Source organism: Gastrolobium bilobum, unplaced genomic scaffold, assembly GCF_033153095.1.
Source record: "Gastrolobium bilobum isolate Gb01-03AN ecotype WA unplaced genomic scaffold, APGP_CSIRO_Gbil_v1 utg11897, whole genome shotgun sequence".
Taxonomy (NCBI): Eukaryota; Viridiplantae; Streptophyta; class Magnoliopsida; order Fabales; family Fabaceae; genus Gastrolobium; species Gastrolobium bilobum.
This window is the reverse complement of record NW_026897107.1, coordinates 48,495-71,064: the sequence shown is the minus strand read 5'-3', so window position 1 is coordinate 71,064 and position 22,570 is coordinate 48,495. Positions and strand designations below refer to the sequence as shown.

The 22,570-nt window shown below is 31.6% G+C and overlaps 1 protein-coding gene across 2 annotated transcripts; it reads left to right on the top strand.

Moving 5' to 3' along the window:
* The first annotated feature begins 8,625 nt into the window (after positions 1 to 8,625).
* On the top strand, positions 8,626 to 14,198 carry LOC133304226 (inositol transporter 1-like). Of its 2 annotated transcripts, none has more exons than XM_061504240.1 (6): positions 8,626 to 8,795; positions 8,923 to 8,993; positions 11,446 to 11,781; positions 12,244 to 12,351; positions 12,422 to 12,607; positions 13,253 to 14,198. In XM_061504240.1, the coding sequence occupies exons 1-6, from the start codon at positions 8,648 to 8,650 to the stop codon at positions 13,895 to 13,897; spliced, it is 1,494 nt and encodes a 497-aa protein (XP_061360224.1). In that variant the 5' UTR covers positions 8,626 to 8,647; the 3' UTR covers positions 13,898 to 14,198. The 2 variants fall into 2 exon arrangements, with proteins under 2 accessions (XP_061360224.1, XP_061360223.1); XM_061504239.1 differs by having other exon boundaries at positions 8,697 to 8,800.
* The last annotated feature ends 8,372 nt before the right edge of the window (positions 14,199 to 22,570 follow it).

The window sequence follows — 22,570 nt, the reverse complement described above, 5'->3', positions numbered from 1 at the left end:
TAAAAATTCACATGATCATAACATGTCTGTGAGACTTTTCTAGGACCAAGTATAGCAGCACCTTTGATTCTTTATTTTATTAATAAAATTCAAAACTAACATTTTTTATTATTTTATTAATAATTTATGACTTAACGTAATTCATTTTAACATTTAAACTTAAAAAAATAGAAAATGATAAAAAGCTAACCTATTTACATTGTAGGATGTAATTCGTAGGTGTCATTATTTTTACCTATACATGGTGGGTTTCAAAAAAAAGGAAGCAAACATACGGGCTCACAAGTTCATATTTCAGAACCCTATAATGGTCATGACACTTTCGGTCCACTTTCAATTAATAAAACATATCATAGCTAGCAAAATATATAAAACAAAAAAAATGAAACAATATTATAACAATAGAGTAGAGTTAAAGCATAATTAATAAAACTCTTGGTGTTTGAAGAAATAAAATGCCCACTGTTGCTGTTGTGGAAAGACCACGAAGAGAGCTTGGATGTGTTTGAGCGGAGCCTACAAAGAAAGGAAATAGGGATCTTATAGATTTTTTTTCCTTGCAAAATAGAAGCCTTATAGAAATTTTATTATTACAATATTAATCATTTATTCTTTTGTTTTTAAAATTTATAATTTAAGTTTGGACATTTAATTTCATTTACTCACACGTTGATTATTTTAGAAATTTATTATTTAAGTTTGGACATTTAAGTCCATTTATTCACAAATTGACTATTGGTCTCTTTGTTTTTTGTTTTTGTTTAGTACAAGAGACTATTGGTCTTTTTGGAGGGAAAGACTAATGGCAAGTATGTAACCGTATAACTATTGGTCTTTTCATGCAAAAGTATGTAACCATATCTATTTCATTTTCTTCTGTGGTTGACAAATAACAAGTATATTTATGTTTATAATTTTTTATGAAAATTACAATAATTTAATAATTATATGAATTTTTTTTTGAAAAACTAATTATAATTAATAATTTAAATATATAAAATCTTCGTCTCACCCATAGAAACTTAACTTTGATGACGTGTCGCTCTGTCCTTCATTCTTAGCTTTGTGTTCACACTAAAGATTAGTTTGAAAAAAAGTTACTTCTTTTGGAAAAAATTTATTATTCAAAAATTAAAATATTAAAAAAAGATGGGATAATATTTGACATTCAAAATTCTTTAGTGACAGACAACTGTATTAATGTCCCACTAATTTTTCAATTTTAAATTTTAAATTTAAACTTGAAGTGGGTGGGAATATATTTAAAATTCAAAATTCATTGGTGGCAGACATCTATATTAATGACCCACTACTTTGATTGGTAAGCTATTAATTGTTAGAGTAAATATCCTTTTTGGTCCTCAGCAAATTTCACGACACCCGTTTTAGTCCCTAGCAAATAAAAAAAGCTCATTGTGGTCCCTAAAAAATTCAAAATGCACTACTAGAAAATGATTTTTTTTCGACGGAAAAATTCCGTCAAAAATGATTAAAATTCCGTCCAAAATGACGTTTTCGACGGAAATGAAGCCGTCGAATATGTCTTCGTGGGTAACAATTTTTTTGACGGAATTAGAGATTCTGTCGAAAAAATTCGACGGAATAATTTCTGTGGAAAATTTTGACGGAAAAATAAGTCTGTCGAAATTTTTCGACGGAAAATGAATGAAATTCTGTCGAAAAATATTGTAATAATTTTCGACTGAAAACAAATTCCGTCGAAAATTTTCGACGAAAAATGAATGAAATTCCGTCGAAAAATCTTGTAATGATTTTCGACAGAAATTAAATTTCGTCGAAATTTTTTGACGGAAAATGAATGAAATTCCGTCGAAAAATCTTTTAATAATTTTCGACGGAAAACAAATCTCGTCGAAATTTTCAACAGAAAATGAATGAAATTCCGTCGAAAAATCTTGTAATGATTTTCGACGGAAAACAAATTTCGTCGAAAAAATCTTCTAATGGTTTTTGACAGAAAACAAATTCCGTCAAAAAATTTCGACAAAAAATTAATGAAATTTCGTCGAAAACTATTGTCTCAATTGTCGACGGAATTGCTTTTAAGGCTGAATTTTTTTTTTAATTTCTCTCTACAAAATTAATACCGATTTATGTTTTGCACCTGATAAACAAATATAATGAAAGTGAATAAAATATCAAAATCATATGATCTTAATATAATTATGTATACAAAATTTCTCGTCGTATACTACTCAAAAGAGTGTTATATGTATAAATATGAAAGACATATATTAATCAAAAGGGACATATACAAAAATCTCTTTCATATACTAATCAAAAGAGTCTATGTACAATAGTCTATATCACCGGTCTCAGCTTGATCAATTTCTTCATCTTCGATATTGATGAAGTCTTCGTCATCTTCGTCATCATCATCTGCACTTGTGGTGTCTGGATGTCTTGCAGGTTTTAAATTTTTCTTAATGACCCGCAACATCTGCATCAGTCCATCATCAGTGATATCATCACAAAAGTATTTAAATACCTACATATAGAGATAAGTGTTAGATAAATAGAAACTAAAAGACAGTACATAAGCCATGATATTTATATTTAGGTCAAGTTTTAAATTATGAGTCCACCCATAGATGACTAAGTTTTCTCAAGGGTCATTTCAACTAAGTATTTCAACATCTCCTACCAAAGCTATATACCATATCATTTATAGCTCAACCAATTTCTAGCAAATCTATCTCATATCACAACCAGGTAACTCACAGAATACATCAATTAAATTGGATAGCTTATTCATACCCTCCATTCAATTAAGGTGTCCAGATGGCAAGAAATTGGATAGCTTATTCATACACACATTTCAATGTAACACAACTTATATGTTACGACTAAAAAAAGGAGGAAACTTCTTGTGACCCAAAATGGGAGAAAAATTTTCAGTTATTTATTTTCCATTTTCGTTTGAATATTTGAACAGCTGATTTACCTTTACCAAACAAGAGATTCAGATCTGTCCCAGATAGTTCTACATGAAAGTTTACATATCCCCTCAGCACAATGCTAAGATGCAATAGCAGGCAGGCATGCATAGTGGGAAGGTATTCTATAACCCAAATCTTCAAAAAGTCATAATTCTCATTGGCTCAGGGCTATTGTTTGACTCTGGTCTGAAGGTTCCTCCAAGGCATTACCTTCATCCACAAACAGGTTCATTAAGTTCTGAATAAAAAGCATGCAATCAGGCTCTGTTTTGAACTGTGACATAATATCTTTAAAAAGCATTCAGAAAATACATAAGAACCATTTCTTTATATAATTATATTGTTTTCCACCAAAATAGTATTGCCCACAGATGGATGAATGAATATAAGCTACCTTCAAGCAATTACTCAAGGAGGACAGGTGATCAGTGGAGAAAAGCTGGTTGCAGTTGAATGGATTTGGTAGTAGTTTATTCTTATTTCAATCTAGAAAGAAAAGAGAAAAGGGAGGATTTTGGCAATATTTCTCATCCATGAAATACTTAAATAAAAAATACGAGAGACTCAATAATGAAATGAAATACATATTTTTTTTTTAATTTTCATAGAAAATAGCTTGAGCAATATGAATAACGATGTCCTGCAACATTTAGCAAATTTGTTATCCCACTCATATGATATTATCTAAATAACATACATATATTTAGATTTGCTAGGAATAATGGTTCAACATATAACCTTCTGGATATCTTTCTAGAAGTATGATGATAGCACAAGAGAATGAACTATTACGGAACCAGAAACAAAAAGAAAACAAAATAAAAAGTACAAAAATCATCGCAACCATAATATTATAGAAAGAAATCATCACAAGGCTGCACACACACATCATCTCTATTATATCTCCTACTCTTCATCTCTATTATTTTCTTTATTTGGGTGTCAAAACGAATTCCGTCGAAAAATTCATAATTATAACTTCTTTTTAATTTATTTTTGTATAATGGTTTTCGACGGAAAATGAATTCCGTCGAAAAATTCATAAATTGAATTTTATTTATTTATTTTATATAATGGTTTTCGACGGAAAAAGAATTCCGTCGAAAAATTCATAAATTGAATTTATTTTTTATTTAATTTTATGTAATGGTTTTCGACGGAAATCGAATTCCGTCGAAAATTCATAAATATAATCTCTTTTTGAATTATTTTTGTAAAATGGTTTTCGATGGAAATCGAATTTCGTCGAAAAATTCATAAATTGAATTTCGTTTTTATTTATTTTTATATAACGGTTTTCGACGGAAATCGAATTCCGTCGAAAATTCATAAATACAATTTTTGCGATTTATTTTTATATAATGGTTTTCGACGGAAATCGAATTTCGTCGAAAACTCATAAATATAATTTCTTTTTGAATTATTGTTATATAATGGTTTTCGACGGAAATAGAATTCCGTCAAAAAATTCATAAATTGAATTTCTTTTTTATTATTTTTATATAATGGTTTTCGACGGAAATAGAATTTCGTCGAAAATTCATAAATATAATCTCTTTTTGAATTATTTTTGTATTATGGTTTTCGACGGAAATCGAATTTCGTCGAAAAATTTCATAAATATAATTTTTTATTTATTTATTTTTATATAATGGTTTTCGACGGAAATCGAATTCCGTCGAAAACTCATAAATATAATTTCTTTTTGATTTATTTTTATATAATGGTTTTCGACGGAAATTTAATTCCGTCGAAAATTCATAAATATAATTTCTTTTTTATTTATTTTATATAATGACTTTCGACGAAAATTGAATTCCGTCGAAAATTCATAAATTTATTTTCTTTTTGATTTATTTTATATAATAATTTCAATGGAATTGATTTTCCGTCGAAAATTTTCGAGAGAAAATGAATTTCGTCGAAAATTTAGACTTTTCTAGTAGTGATGGACCCATTTTAGTCCTTTTAGGGACTAATATGGATCTTTTTTGAATTTGTGAGGTACCAAAATTTCAACTAAATAGGTTAATTTTAAATTTTTTAGGGACCACGATGGACCTTTTTATTTGCTAGGGACTTAAACGGGCGTCGTAAAATTTGCTGAGAACCAAAAATGGTATTTACTCTAATTGTTACAATAAAAATTAGTTCAAAAAACAAAATACTTCCTCTATAAATAGTTCAAAAAATATATGTAACTCCACATGTGTTACAGTCGGTCGTGCAACACACCATGTGTTGCCTTCTTGAGGTGACAAAGTTGTCACTGGAATTGCCGCCAAGCTGAAGGAGAGGACGACAATGGTGACAATCTTGTAAGTCAACAATAACCAGCGAGCGTATCATCAGGTATGACTCAATGGCTTACACAACAGTTTTTAGTTATGAAAGAGAAAGAAAGGATGTAGTGATCGGAGAAAAGGATCCTTAGTTTTTAGTTTTTAGTTTTTAGTTTTTAGTTATGGCTTACACAACAGTGTTAGACAGCATTTTTTAGTTATGAAAGAGAAAGAAAAGATGTATTGATTGGAGAAAGGGATCCTTAGTTTTTAGTTATGGCTTATTAGCCATCATGGGGACGAGAAAATATTTCCTTATTTTCAGTGTAGTCTAAAAGAAGAAAAAATACAAAAAAGAGAATCAAATGTGTTGTGTCAAAATAAGAAAAAAAGAAAATAAATGTATAAAAAGAGAAAATAGAATAAGAAAAAAAAAGGACTAAATATATTAAATATCACATAATTGACAAAAAAAAGTCTAAAAATTTTAAAAATAAAATTGTCCAAATGAAAATAAATATACTGAAGACAAAAAAGGAGAAACTGTTCATCGAACATTTAGGCTCGATGAATTCTGAATTGGATTGCTTTAGGTAGTGTTTGGTTTGAGAGAATTTTTTTTTTACTAGAAAAATGTAATTGATAGGGAAATAGTTGGAAAGTGAGTTTGGTAGGAAAATGTAAAAAAAATTGTTTGGTTGACCCAAATATTACCAGAGAAATTTATTTAAATATGCAAAATCTATGTTCGGGAGAAACTTTGCACCTGTTTTTTCACTTCCCCAGTTATCTCAAAATACCACATCTCAAGTGGTATTCTGTAACAGTGAATTTCATCCAAAAATCAACACAAAACCTTTCTCAAGTCTCCGGATTAAGAGATTGAAACTGTATTTTAACATGATTTTATTTGCATTTTTTAGTTTACCAATACTCAATTAAATGATTGAAGTTGTATTTTAACATGATTTTATTTGTATTTCTTAGTTTACCAATACCCAACTAAGGCTAGCTAGGTATTGATAAACTACAAAATGCAAATAAAATCATATTAAGATACAGCTTCAATCTCTTAATTCGAAGATTTGAGAAAGGTAACGATGCTTAGCAACCAATGTAATTTAAGTCCGTTCTAAATATTCAGACTACATAGATTCTTTCCTTCCTTTTTTTTTTTTGAGGGTGTCCTTTATGGAAGTCATGTATGTGCTTTAGTGATACAACGATTGAAGTGTTTTGTTTTAATGTTTTTTCTATCTCATTTCTCTTTTTGCATAATAAAAACATGGCCATCTTAAGTTTTCACCTTAGAGCCGAGTCTATAAATGTCAATGGGCCAATTCCTCCCATTGGGTTCTAGTCCGTGTGGATTAGGATCAAAAAACTAACATGGCCAAAAGCTTCATGGGTTAGGGTTAGCCATTGAGCTATTTAAATTTATAATTTCATAAAATTTTATTTTATTTATTATATTCAATCACTACTAGAAAAGGTTTCATTATCGATAGAAAATGTTGTCAAAAATTGTGATGGAATTTTTGATGAAAATAGAATTCTGTAAAAAAATAAAGATGAAATTAGAGACGAAAAAAGATTCGGTCATAATCAGTGATGGAAGTTTTCGAAAATAAAAAAAATTATGTGAAATTTTGGCGAAAATTAAATTCCTTCGAAATTCTTGATGGAATCTTTTTTGTCAATTTTTTAGAAAATAATTTCCATCGAAAATTTCAACTTGGATGATATTATTTTCCATCGAACTTTTTTACGGAATTGTAGTTAAATTCTATTGCAAACTGAAACTAGATTTTTTTATGGAAATATTTTTGCCATGCAACGATATGTTTTAACGTAAATTTGGATATGTAACATGCTTAGACGTCAATAGAAAAATTTATTTTTGCTGATTCACATTGAAATTCTTTGTTAAAATATATTACTGCTGAAAAATTTATTTTTACTTATATTATGTTTGTAATTTATTTTAGGGTAAAGGATATCTCCAGTCAACGGAGATAAGTTATCTCCGGTGAACTCAAAACGACGTCGTTTTGGGAATAATCTTTTTTATAATTATAATATATTACAGGGTTATATTTCTTTAAATTTAATTTTTGCTTATTCGCATTGAAATTCTTTGTTAAAACATATCACTGCTGAAAAATTTATTTTTACTTATATTATGTTTGTAATTTATTTTATATGTATAAATATTTAAATTTATATATTTTTTATATTTTTAAATAATAAAAATTCTGGTGAAAAAAAAAGTTTGGCCCGCGGCTAGCCCTAACTCAATTCGCTAAATAATAAGACTTTGAGGGTTAGGGCCAAAAAATACCCCTATCACAACAGACCCTAAGGACTTTGCAGCATGGCTGGCAGGCTTGAGTCTAATTTTATACCTCTAGCTTATATAATGTTACACGACATATTATTTGTAACAAAAATAAACCAAAACAAGCATTATTAATGTAAAATAATTTTTTATTAATATTTTGATATATTATTATTATTTAAATTTTATTTTAAATAATATTTAATAAATATTAATATGCTAAAATATTAATGAATATTAGTGTAAAATTTACATACAATATATATACTAAGGGTGCATCGGATGTCCTATTACAGAACATCTTGCAACTCATTTTTTAACTATGTACTTCCGAGAGTACATAATTATAATATTAAAGTTATTTTTTTTAATTGTGTATTCCCAAAAGTACATAGTTAAAAAATAGTTGCGGGAATCTACATTACTATTCTTGCAACATGATTTTTATATTTCCAATATACTAATTAGATTTCTTGAAAAAATAAAGTAGAAAATTATATTTACGCTACACTTTAAAATTGGAAATATTAAATAATTAGGGGAAACAATTGTTTGGTGTCTACTAAAAAGGAAACGAATTTATGTAAAAAAAAAAAACAAATTTTTTTCTTGCCTAAAAAAACTTAAAACTTCTCAAATTGAGCAAAATAGAATCATTCCCCATTTTTTGAGCCTTACAGTTTTATCATATACATTTTAAGATACGAAGTATGAGTATAAGAATGATCTCATGAAATTTAACTTGAGTTACAGCTTAAATATTTTCATTTAATATTGTGGTTAAGCAGTGCACTAATAGAAATCTATTTTTATATTGAAGATAGATTAGAGCGAAGAAGTGGTGATGTGGATGCGTATCATATGAGCTGTGTGCTGAGTCAGATTGGTAGCCACAGTTGAACTTGTGGTGGATATGAATTTATGTGAAGGCCACCCCACCAACCAAGTCTTGTTCCTTGTAAGTTTAAAAGGTTACAAGTACAAGCTCTATTTTGTGGAATAAATAACTCTTATCATTGAATTCAACATTCACTTGTGACTTGTTTGTTTCATTTGCCACCAATACCATGACCATTACTCTACACTCCATTCCCGGAAGCTCAGGTTATTTGGACATATACCCTCAGAGGAAAGTCTCCGTCTTTAAGAACCCTTACATTTTGGGCTTCACTGCTGTCGCTAGCATTGGTGGATTGCTCTTTGGCTTCGACACTGGTATGGTATGCATTATTATTATTATTACATTTACATTACTACTAGTACTCATCATTCTTCATCATCATCATCATCATCATCAACCACTTCTACTTCAATGTTGCAAATTTTGCTTTATTAATTGCAGGTGTTATATCAGGAGCCCTTCTGTATATTAAAGATGATTTTGAGGTGGTCAGACAAAGTCATTTTCTACAGGTACCATATACCTTTTTGCCCTCTTTCAATCTTTACAACACTCATTAATCAAACTATTTTAATTAAGTTTTTCGTATTTCACCTTTGGGTGAATGAAAAGGAAAAAAATAATCAATGCAAAATTAACAATGGTGTAATGATAATATTTGATTGTGGTTTTCTACTCGACTGTTGTCGTTATGGTTGCTTGATGAGTTCTCAACTTTAACCTCTAGTGGTTCCTGCACGGCACCAATGCCTGTTTTCGAATTTACCTCTTAAAGACTAGGTGTGAGATTTTTTGCCATCTCCACTACCCTTGCTTCATTCCCATTCTTCTCACTTGAAGTGATTTTGAAGCAAGTTGCAACTTGTTTATCCATCCAAATGAGCAATCATGTATGCATTGAATGGTAATTTTCTAGGAAATAACCCTTTGAGCCATAAAATGAATCTATTAAGTTGATATTTTCTTCTTGTACTCTGAAGGTATAACTTGTTTATGGTCATATAAGCTTTTCTCTGCAGCATGCAGAACACTTTGATTATTTTGCATCATTTGATATATGGTAATTTTAATCAAGAATACTAAGGACCTGAATGAATAAAACATTACTGTTGAGATTGACATGGATAATGTTGATATGAAATCAACACTATATGATTTTTCAAGTCAGATATTAAATCAGGAATACTACTCCCTTTGTGTATACTGATAAAAGAAAGTTCTCTCTAGCATATGGAATCAACGTTAACATAAGCCACCATTAGAAATCATGAAAGCTTGACATAACTGCAAGAATTTTGTTTTTATTAATTCTAAACACTTCAAACTTGTATTCAGTCTATAAGATAAACTATCATTCAAAATGATGGTCCTAAAGATAGGTTTTCATCTTCACTCCTGCAAGCGCATTCATATGTGTGGTGTCAATAATGAAATGCCTAATAATAGAGTGTCTAATTCTAGGGCTATTGCAATTATTTTTTTTCGAGTGGTACTATGTTCTATGCTTTTTTTGTGCTCCTTGTCCTTAGAAGGAAGCAGAGAGAATGGGGAAAATTAATCAACTAAAGGGTAGACTTCTACGAAAAGAAAAGGTCTTTGCCTATGATGTGCCAACATATTCAATTTTCTAACCACAAAGATGCCTTCCATGTAGACTTAGACAAAAAAAGGGTCTAGTTATGTTTCTCAGGACACTCCTGAATGATGCATATAGAGTTGGCTTAAAATGTTTCTCAAGACAAAAAAAATGGGGTCTAGTTATGTTCAAGGACCCATTTTTCCACCTATATCTGCCACCACATATAAGAAGGTTTAGAAAGTTGTGTTCTTCCCTATTTAAAAGAAAAATGTTATAAAGCTAATATTAATTTTCTATATTTTTGTGGATGTGGGCACGTTTAGAACTTTCTATTTTATTATAATTTATTAGTGTAAAGACTAAAAATGCGTTATAATATTTCATCTATTTTTATTTGGTACCCTCAAACTTTCGATCCTGCATCTGTTCCTGGGTAAGTTGGAGTTGAATTGGATGGTAATTCAGGTTGAGAAAAAAAAAAGGAGAGATGCTAAGACCAAGTCTCAAGTCAGTTTTCCAACCCATTCTAGTTCTTCTGCTATTTCTGCAGACACTTGAAAGAAACACATATGAGGAGGACGATTCTGGTTTAATATAGTGATTGCTGCTGTCAATTGAAGATGACATGGGCACACACGAAGAATGAGCCAGATTTGGGACACACACGAACTAACCTCATTACAACAATGGAATTTAGGGTGCGAACTATGATACAAATGGTTTTACTGAACTGGGCCAACCAGAGGAGGAGACTGATCAAGTGGTTATTGGGCTGGAGCAACATCAGTTGGGTCATCATATCAGTTCCAAGACCAGGTGGACCAAGAGGAACAAATCCTAACCCAAGTGGATGAGTGATTTTTATCATATGAGCAGTGTGCGTGAGATGAGAGCAGTGGCTTATTAGGCTGTTAGGTGACTATGCTTTTGTGTATTTGTTTCTGTTATGAGGTGTTGCTTGTATGCCCTCTTTTTATTTTTTGGCTTACCTTTCTGTTATTGATAGGAACTTTGATGTATAAAAGACCCTGTTTTACAATGAATGGGATATCGAATATTTTGGCTAACCATGTGTTAGAGGAGGAACTCTCCCTCGAAAGAGAGAAATTGCTATTGTTCCCTTATCAAACTACCTCAGCTTGATGCAACAATGGTGGGTTTGGAGAGAAAGGGAAGTCTCACCTGCAGTTCACCTGTGCAAGAAACGTTGAAGTTGATAGAAAACATTATGTTTTCATCCTGAACCAACCTATAGTGGTTTATGTGTCATAAAATAAAATTTGTGTATGAAAGTTGAATATAGGTGAAACAACAAGGGGATAATTTGCATTTTACCCAGAATAACATTTTCCTGGTTGGATCTTTCTAATTATTTGAGTTGCCAGGAAACAATTGTCAGCATGGCAGTGGCTGGTGCAATTGTTGGGGCAGCAGCAGGTGGTTGGATTAATGATGCTTATGGACGAAAGAAGGCAACCATCATTGCAGATGTTATCTTTGCTCTGGGAGCAATTGTCATGGCTGCTGCACCAGATCCTTATGTTCTCATACTTGGGCGTGTTTTGGTTGGTTTGGGCGTGGGTATAGCTTCTGTTACTGCTCCTGTGTATATTGCAGAATCTTCGCCATCAGAAATAAGAGGAGCATTAGTGAGCACAAATGTGCTTATGATAACCGGTGGACAGTTTCTTTCCTATCTCATAAATCTTGCTTTTACACAGGTTAATCTTCCATGCTTTACTTTTTCATTGCTTTTCATTAAGTAGCAATAATATCAAGCATTGCTCTATATCCCATTTAACAAGCTCCTGTAAAATAAATCCTTGTTCTTGTTTCCCAAACCACACAGACCTCTTATTTAAAATTGTGAATTCAGTTCTTGACTAGTGTTTATTTTACGTCCCCCATGTGATTTGGCCTGTTTTCATTGTTCTTCCACCTTGTGGTTTGAACTTTATCACTCTTGATTTCACTTTGCTCCAATTTCAAATAACTAGTGCTTTCCCCATCCACTTTCTAATGGAATCAACGTGTGACCATCTGTTGCAATGCCAATATACATAAAAGAAAATAGGGAAAGCAGAGTTCGATATGAGGGGAAATGTTTTAGCTCAAAATATTCTGTTCCTTTTTCAAAGTTGAGGGTATTGCTTCACTAACCACACACATTCTTAATCAAGCAGGTCCCTGGGACATGGCGTTGGATGCTGGGAGTTTCAGGTGTGCCAGCAGTAGTTCAGTTTTGCCTCATGCTCTTCCTGCCTGAATCCCCCAGATGGCTTTTTATAAAGGTCGCAGAATTTTTTTATGTTTGCCTTCGAAGGCTATTTGTTTAATATAATTTCTTTTCCTGATGTGCAGAATAGGAATAACGAAGCTGTTGCTGTGCTTGCTAAGATCTATGACTTAGATCGTTTAGAGGACGAAATTGCTTTACTTACTAATCAATCTGAGCAAGACCGTCACAAAAGGGATGATATCAGATTCTGGGATGTTTTTAAATCAAAAGAAATCAGACTTGCATTCCTTGCTGGAGCTGGACTGCAGGTAAGAAAATGTTAATTTATAGACGCCGTTGTTGTTGATGCCCCCTTCCTTTTAAAAGGTTGATGGGCATAAATCTTCTTTTTCTAAGCATACGATGAGGTGTTTTCAATGAATGTCATTAGAGATTTGAAGAGAAACAAATATTTTTTCTTGAATTACGGGTCAATATTGAGTAATTACTAGAGTGCATAGCTGAAATTATGATTAAATAAGTAAGTAGCCAGTGGCTTGTATGCTTTCAACATTAAAGGCTTAAAGGCTTGTTAAAACATTTTAAGCGGAAGTGTAAGCTACTGTCTAAGACTGATTGGCAAAGCACTGAATTGTTTGATCACAGATAGCTTACAGGATATACATATTCGTAAAGACTAATTGTTCAGCTGACTGTCCTGTGTGATTATGATAGAGTTAAATCCTCATAGCCTTATTCTCATTGCACGAATTGTGTCATGTGTGATCTCTGGCTTGTTTCAAGTGAGAGAATCATCATAAGTCATCTTGGTGTTTTCATTTTTTCTTTGCTTGTTGCCAGTTGTTGAATGCATATATTTGTGGTGAAGCCATACTTCGATTGTGGAAGCATATTAGGATTAGGTTCTGTGCTTTGAATGTAAAGTAAATGACTTGGTTTACATGGTTGTACAGGCTTTTCAGCAATTTACAGGTATAAACACAGTGATGTACTACAGCCCAACTATTGTCCAAATGGCTGGCTTTCGCTCTAATGAGTTAGCTCTTCTCCTCTCTCTCATAGTTGCCGGCATGAATGCTGCCGGAACAATTCTTGGCATTTACCTCATCGACCATGCAGGACGGAAAAAATTGACCCTATATAGCTTAGGAGGAGTCATAGTATCTCTGATCATCTTGTCCTTATCATTTATTTACCAATCATCTGCAAATGATTTGTATGGATGGCTTGCAGTTTTAGGATTGGTCCTATATATTGCTTTCTTCTCGCCAGGGATGGGGACTGTGCCATGGACAGTAAACTCAGAAATATATCCTGAAGAATACCGAGCAATATGTGGAGGCATGTCGGCTACTGTGAATTGGGTTTCCAATTTGATTGTGGCACAGTCCTTTCTATCAGTTGCTGAAGCTGCAGGGACTGGTCCTACTTTCTTGATTCTTGCTGGTATAGCTGTCCTTGCCTTTCTATTTGTAGTTGTGTTTCTTCCAGAAACCAAAGGATTGACTTTTGATGAAGTGGAGTTGTTATGGAAGGAGAGAGCTTGGGGCAAGAATCCCGACACTCAATGCCTTCTTGAACGTGGAAATCAATCCTAGGAATGCAACCTTTTTCATTTAATTATGGGATACGTTATTTTACCCTTTTTTTTTCTGTTTATTTTTGCCTACAGCTTTTTTATTACATTTATCATTTCTCTCTTCTATTAAGATTCTGATCTAACAATATTAAAGAGTGGTAGAAAAAAAAGAGATAAAGTAAAATAATGGATCCTTTAAATATAGTGCATTTGTATGTTGTTATGCTATCATTGGTAAGAGTATAGGACAGGCAAGAAGGGAGAAAAGTGAACTAGTGTTGTTATGCTATGAGTGATAATATTTTTAATAAATGATTTCTTGGGCACAGATAGCTTGGATACGAGAAGTTAGCATTCAAACTTGAGTTTCACCTTATATCCATTGCTGAATGTTTGTGTTGCAAGATTGCTGCATGGACATTATATTAAAAACATATTCTTATTACTTGTTCATTTTTTTTTTCCTATTCCAACACGAAGTGAAGAGGGTTCTTGTCATTTTATTTTTTCAATATCCAATCGACTGTGCCAGAAAAAAAAAAAAAAAAATCTAATCAATACGAAGTGACTTCCTCTCTTCCATTTTCTTCTTTTCTCTTAAAACTTTGAAAGATACTATGATGGTGACTTTCGTATTTGTTCATAGTAAAGATCACCAAGTGATGGGTTTCATTAATTTGAAGCGCATCATGCATGACGTTATCAAGTGAAGTAGGTTATTTAATTGAAAAACTTGAAACACATGGCACTCTCTCCGTGGCACGGATTGAAGCACGTGTTCTTCTTCCTGTGGTCTGAATAGATTTGACATTTCATAGAAGAACAACGCTATTTAGTATGGATAATTTTTTTTAATAAAAAATGGTATAACTTATTTTTAATCAATAGAAAAAAAAAGATAAATATATAAATATAAAGTGAAAGTTATTTTATGATTATAAGTAACGCAGTCAATGTATGTTTTACGAAATTTATTTCGTTCTATTCGCAATAAATAATTCAAAAATTGACATTTAAATGATTAAATAACGGTGCTATCTAATGCTGATAAAATTCATCATGAAATTAATAAAAATCTGATTATCAGAATTCATTTCCTTTTCTTTCTTGAGTGAGGGTCATAATTTTGTCAATACATATGATCCACATAACAGTTAATACGAAGACTTTAGTAGCAATTCCACAAAATTTCCCTTCTAACAAAATAATACCTTTTGTTGGTGTATGAATAATATATATTTTTTAAAAATATGCAATGTGAATAAATACGCCGAAAAAAGCAAGGTAAAACAGACCCAAAAAAAATTGGGATATGCCATATCTTGTAGTAGGTCGTTCTTGCCCACAGTCAGATTAAGAAGCATTTTTTATTTATTTATGGGTTTAGTTTTTTTCATTTTATAAGAAATAAAATTTATGTCTTATACACACATAAAAATATGTAGAATTCATATTTTTTTCTCTCTTTTTTTCATATAACATGGATCCCACTCACTTTTACATATGTTTAGGAAATAAAATTATTTCCTATAATATAAAAAACATTAACCTCTTTATTTATTTGGTGTAAAAGAGCATCAGGATTCTGGACATTAAATTTTTAAAATAAAAATAAAGAATGGAGGATACAGCCCAGTGGGGACAGAATATGGAACAAAAGATTGGGTATTTCCAAAAAATAAAAAAATAAAAAAATTGGGCAGCACAGTTATCATAAATAGCTTCCCAGATGCTAGGCCCTCTCATCTGTTCTCACATGCTCCATGATTAACAGATCGAGTAATGATTTAAAAATAGGGTTTGATTTTCTCATAATAAAATATTAAATGAGAATTCAATTCTCATGTTGTAGAGATAAAAAACATGTGAGATTCATGTGTTAGAAAAAATTATATCTAGAACCCATGTCAGCACGAAAATCGAAGGGTGGGTAGGAAAATTTGAATTCTCATGTTAAATGAGAATTATAAAACCCTTTAAAAATTGCATTAAAATATTTAAGCGACTTTTGTCTGATTTTTAAAGTATTAAAATTAAGTAAACTGATACATAATCAAATAATACATTTTTATATTTCCTTTTATATTTTTCTAAACCCTAAACATTATATTTATTTTATATATTCTTTTATATACAATCTAAACCCTAAACATTAAATTTTAATAAAAACTTTAAAATTTGGATATTTAGTAGGGATAGGATATTGTGACACACAAATAAAGTTACGCACAATGTTAAGATCAATCATCTTACCGTTCAATTGAAAATCTTATCCGACGGTCCTCGTTGGTCTCATAAATTACCCCTCTTTCATCGTTTCTCTCTCTCCCCTTCTCTCTCTTTTCCATTTCTCTCTCTCACTATACACAGTAGCCGCCGCTGCCCTAGCCTCTGTCTCCGACGCCGCCGCCACCACCCGCCTCCGTCGCACCAAAGAGAGAGAAGGGGGAGAGAGAGAAACGATGAAAGAGGGGTAATTTATGAGACCAACGAGGACCGTCGGATAAGATTTTCAATTGAACGGTAAGATGATTGGTCGTAACATTGTGCGTAACTTTATTTGTGTGTCACAATATCCTATCTCTATTTGGTATGTATTTTTTCATATTTGATATGATTAGTATAACGGCTTGTGACTTCTTATGTTTCATGAGAAGATGAAGTTTTTTTGAGAGAAAAATGAGTGAGACTCACCTAGAAAAAGAAAGAAAGTAAAAAATAAAAAAGTAGCCAATACGGACATCGAAATGAGAGTAGTAAGAGTTCTCATGGAACATGAGTATTTTGTCCCCTTAGCATAAAGGCTTGCAACTTTTCATGTTGCACGAGAAGATGAAGTTTTCCTATTGAGAGAGAAAGGAGTAGAGCCGACCTTGAGAAAAAAATAAAAAATAAAAAGTAGCTGGCATAGACATCAAAGTGAGAGTGCTAGGAGAGGAGATTTCTCATGCGATATGAGAAGTCTTTTTCCCTTGGTATTGGTATAAGGGCTTACAACTTCTCACATTGCATAAGAAAATGAAGTTTTCCTATTGAAAGAGAAAGGAATGAGGCCCATATTAAAAAAATTGGAAATAAAAAAGTAGCTAGCACGGCCATTGAAGTAAGAGTGATAGGAGAAGAGACTTCTCATGTAACATGAGGAGTGAGACCCACCTTTAAAAAAATAGAAAATAAAAAAGTACTTGGCACAGACATCGAAGTGATAAAAAAATCTAAACCAATGCAAAATATATATTTTTAAAAATTATTTATCATTAAATAAATTCAGTAATTTAAAAATTAATATTTGAAAATTAATTATTTGTCGTTAATATATTAATTAAGAGAGTAGATTCTCTTATGTTAAAATTTTATACAACCTTGGTCGTGTGATTTTTTTTTTTTAAAATATGCAATGTGAATAAATACGCCGAAAAAAGCAAGGTAAAACAGACCAAAAAAAAATTGGGATATGTCATATCTTGTATAGGTCGTTCTTGCCCACAGTCAGATTAAGAAGCATTTTTTATTTATTTATGGGTTTAGTTTTTTTTATTTTATAGGAAATAAAATTTATCTCTTATATACACATAAAAATATGTGGAACTCATTTTTTTCTCTTTTCTTTTCATATAACATGGATCCCACTCACTTTTACATATGTTTAGGAAATAAAATTATCTCCTATAATATAAAAAATATTAATATCTTTATTTATTTGGTGTAAAAGAGCATCAGGATTCTGGACATTAAATTTTTAAAATAAAAATAAAGAATGGAGGGCACAGCCCAGTGGGGACAGAATATGGAACAAACGATTGGGCAGCACAGTTATCATAAATAGCTTCCCAGATGCTAGGCCCACTCATCTGTTCTCACTTGCTCCATGATTAACAGATCGAGTAATGATTTAAAAATTGCATTAAAATATTTAAGCGACTTTTGTCTGATTTTTAAAATATTTAAATTAAGTAAACTGATACATAATCAAATAATACATTTTTATATTTCCTTTTATATTTTTCTAAACCCTAAACACTATATTATTTTATATATTCTTTTATGGGACAGGATATTGTGACACCCAAATAAAGTTACGACCAATGTTACGACCAATCATCTCACAGTTAGATTGATAGTAGCGATCCGATGGTCCTCATTGATCTCTTAAATAGCCCCTATATTCGTTTCTCTCTCCCCCTTCTCTCTCTGTTCTCTTCTCTCTCTCCTCATTGATAACCATACACTCTGCCACCGCCCGCCGCCGCCCATATCCTCTGTCCCGACGTCCGACGGCGCGGCCGCTGCATCCCGCGGACGAGTGCTAGGAGAAGAGATTAGTATGTATTGGACATCGGGACAGAGGATATGAGCGACGGCGGGCAGTGGCAGATAAGTGTATGGTTATCAACGAGGAGAGAGAAGAGAACAGAGAGAGAAGGGGGGGGAGAGAAACGAATATAGGGGCTATTTAAGAGACCAATGAGGACCATCGGATCGCTACTACCAATCTAACGGTGAGATGATTGGTCGTAACATTGGTCGTAACTTTATTTGGGCGTCACAATATCATGTCCCTTCTTTTATATACAAACTAAACCCTAAACATTAAATTTTAATAAAAACTTTAAAATTTGGATATTTAGTATGTATTTTTTCATATTTGATATGATTAGTATAACGGCTCGTGACTTCTTATGTTTCATGAGAAGATGAAGTTTTCGACTGAAAAATGAGTGAGACTCACCTTGAAAAAATAAAAAAGTAAAAAATAAAAAAGTAGCTAATACGGACATCGAAATAAGAATAGTAGGAGAAGAGACTTCTCATGCAACATGAGAATTTTGTCCCCCTTAGCATAAAGGCTTGCAACTTCTCATATTGCATGAGAAGATGAAGTTTTCCTATTGAAAGAGAAAGGAGTAGAGCCGACCTTGAAAAAAAAATAGAAAATAAAAAGAAGCTGGCATAGACATCAAAGTGAGAGTGCTAGGAGAAGAGATTTCTCATGCAATATGAGAAGTCTTTTTCCCTTGGTATAAGGGCTTACAACTTCTCACATTGCATAAGAAAATGAAGTTTTCTTATTGAAAGAGAAAGGAATGGGGCCCATCTCCAAAAAATTGAAAATAAAAAAGTAGCTAGCACGACCATTGAAGTAAGAGTGTTAGGAGAAGAGACTTCTCATGTAACATGAGGAGTGGGACTGGGACCACCTTGAGAAAAATAGAAAATGAAAAAGTATTTGGCACGGACATCGAAGTGATAAAAAAATCTGAACCAATGCAAAATATATATTTTTTAAAATTATTTATCATTAAATAAATTCAGTAATTTAAAAATTAATATTTGAAAATTAATTATTTGTCATTAATATATTAATTAAGAGAGTGAATTCTATTATGTGTGAAATTTTTGTATCTATCTCTCTCTTCCAATCCATTAAATAAATTTGAGTCCAATTATTATTAATAAAAAAAATAAAATTTTCACATAATATGAAATTGTATGAATAAGAGGATCTATTGCCGTAATTATTGTATTCTTAACAAACACGCTTGAATAAAAGACGGACTCGCTTTTTGTATGGTGTTATTGAGTGACAGGGACTGGCCACGTGGGTTGTTGGCCAGTTGTTGTCCTATTGATCACCTCCAATAATTCATTTCCCACTTATTATCTAACTCCCGATTTCATGTCATGTCATTCATACATGACATGGTTTGTCATGATTTTGATACATCAATAATAATTATTATTATTATACAGCACTATTTGTATGAATTAATTAGTAAGTATACTATTTTTAAATTTAGATAAAATATAAAGCTTAAAAATTAAACAATATTACATAATTAATTTAAATACAGTATAAAAATATAAATCATTAGATAAATTATTCTAATTATAAATAATTTAAGTTTTTTTTTGGTAAGCTAAATAATTTTAAGTTTAAAATTAAAAGAAGTTAATGACATGTCTCATTATTTGAAGGAGAACAAATTAAAAAATTAATTTTCTTAAAAGCGTTTGTTCGAATTTAGTACATAAATGTAAATTATATTTAAATTTCGAGAATAAATACAATTTATATTATTTCTTAAATAATATATTATTTTCAAATATTATTATGAATCTGAATGTATTTAATTTATCAAAGTTGAAAAGTTCAAAATAAAATTTTCTCATCTCTGAATGTAGTTTGATTTTGTTTTTATTAGTACTCTCACTATTGCAGGTATGGTGAATTTTCTTATTTTTATTATATTATTTGATAACAAATGACTAGATTTAATAAACCAGTGCGAAGGAAATATATAATTATGTACAATTAATAAAAGTCAGATTCGATTACAATTAAATAATCTCATAATCTCGAGTAGGCAGCGCACCGGTCACCAGCTCCCGCTTAATGGGATATTCGGATCCAGCTCACCTTGTGCTTATACCCAATGATTGCGTTGCAACTAGTTACATCAAATCATATATTTTAAATATATAATCTTTCTCTTTTACTTTTTAAAAATTTAGTTTATAAGTGGGTGAATGTAATTACCATTCAAGTTTAATTATGATTTTGTTGTTATGCTACCATATATACACACACAATGATGTAAGAGACTCATATATCTTGTATCAATATCTCAACAATAACTACATGAAATTGAAATTACTATGGTCTTGAAGATGAGTTAGGGCGTTTGGTACTGGAGAAAGAAAATTTATCGGGAAAAAATAATTTTAAAAAATGTGATGGAGTTTTCTTTTTTCTGGGTAAGTTATTAAAACGTGTTTGGTAGATCAATTTTTTTTTTCTGGATTGTTAAGTTAATTTTACTGATGTTGTATGTTAATTTTCCTACCACATGAGCAAAAAACAATTCTACCTCTTCAATGATAATCTTTCTTAACTATTTGTAAAAAATCTTGGGATATATCACCTCAAAAGAAATTTCACAAGAGAAAGTGGAGGGCGTCAAGGATCGAACCCGGGATACGAGGCTTTGATATCATGTAAAGAACCTTGGATACACCACCCAAAAACTAGCTCAAAAGGTGAGAGTGATCAAGGTCTTATAAACTCCACATTAGTCGCTCATACAACCAGCTCAAACAACCAATGTGAGACTATATATCTCAACATTATTTTACATAAAAAAGCAAATGATGGAGAAAAAAATTATCCAGCCATATTTTTACTTCACCTCCTACCAAACATAGTCAAATAATTTTTTCCATACCATTTTTGAAAGAAATTTTTTTTTCACCTCTTACTAGGGGTGTAAATGGGTCAGGCTGGCCCAGCCCAGTCTACGGCCCGGCCTACATTGAGCCCAGCCCAGGCCCAGCCTTTCAGAAAAGTAGAGTAAGCTTAGGCTTATAAAATAGATTTTTTAATAAATAGGCCATAGGCCAATTTTGTCAAGCCCGGCCTACAGCCTTGTAGGCTGGCCTATTTAATTTATTAAAATAAAATAATAAAATAATATTTATTTTATGTGGCAAAGACACAAAGTGCCAAATACCAATATCTCTTACTTTTTGTGCTATTTTATTTTATGAAAGGAAAACTTGTCTAATGTCTCCAAATTTTACATGTTGTTGCAACTTAATACCATGGAACAATGGGTACCTTGCTGGATTATGATGTTACTGATGAAGATCTTTCAATAATACTCTTCTTTCCCTTGTCTTGATGGTGGTTTAAAGATTTTTAGATGAATGACATTCTCTTGTAGACTTTATTTCAGCATCTAGTAATTGTATTTTTCTTATTTTTCTCATTTCTTTGACTCTATTCCTCTATGATATACATTCTAGAGCTGAGGTATTATGTTGACTCTTTCTTGTTTGTCATTTTTTTCTTATGAGAAGTACTAGTGCATGCATGAATGGAACTTTCTGTGCTCTATACAATTATTTTTTTTGCTTAGTATATATAGTGGGAGGCCTACAAGGCCTGTAGGCCATGTCAGACTTTCTTATTTTTGAAAATGGGCCGGGCTTGACCTACAAATAAAGCCTTTAATAGGCCAGTAGACCAGATAGGCTAAACTTTTTTTGACGTAGGCTTGGGCCAGGATGGCCAAAGCCCAGCCCAGCCCATTTACACCCCTACCTCTTACCAAACACCCTTTTGAGTATCAAGCGCTACCAATTTACGCCAGGTTGTCTTCCATCCAAATCCAGCGCCAATCAACCCTGTTGTCGGAACACATCAAACTAAAACTAAAATGTGTCGCACATATTTTCAGCAAACAAAGGGTAAAAACAAATACATTTTCCATTCATAGTAGTAAGCCTATTAATGTTGCAACATAATAATATACAAGAGAGACAGAAATAAGGGGAAATGGCAACATATCGGCACCTAAAATGAAAGCAGTATTTATTTTCCCACTTATAGGAACATGGGAATGGAAACATTTTCAAATAAAAAATAATATTTTAATTTTTTTCAGAAGTTATGAATGTTAACTTTGGAAAAAGCTAATATTTACCTTTTTTTGTTGTTTTTACTTTTTTGTAAAGTTGACATTTAAACATGTAATAAATTGAAAAAAACTTTTGGGCAATAAAAGTCCATTAAATGTGCCATCAGAGGTCTAAGGGCCGGAGAAGGAAAATAGGAAATTAATGTTACCTGATCAGAGTGTTAAGTTCCCTTCTAAAAAACTTACACAAGCAAATGTTCCATTTATGGGAGATT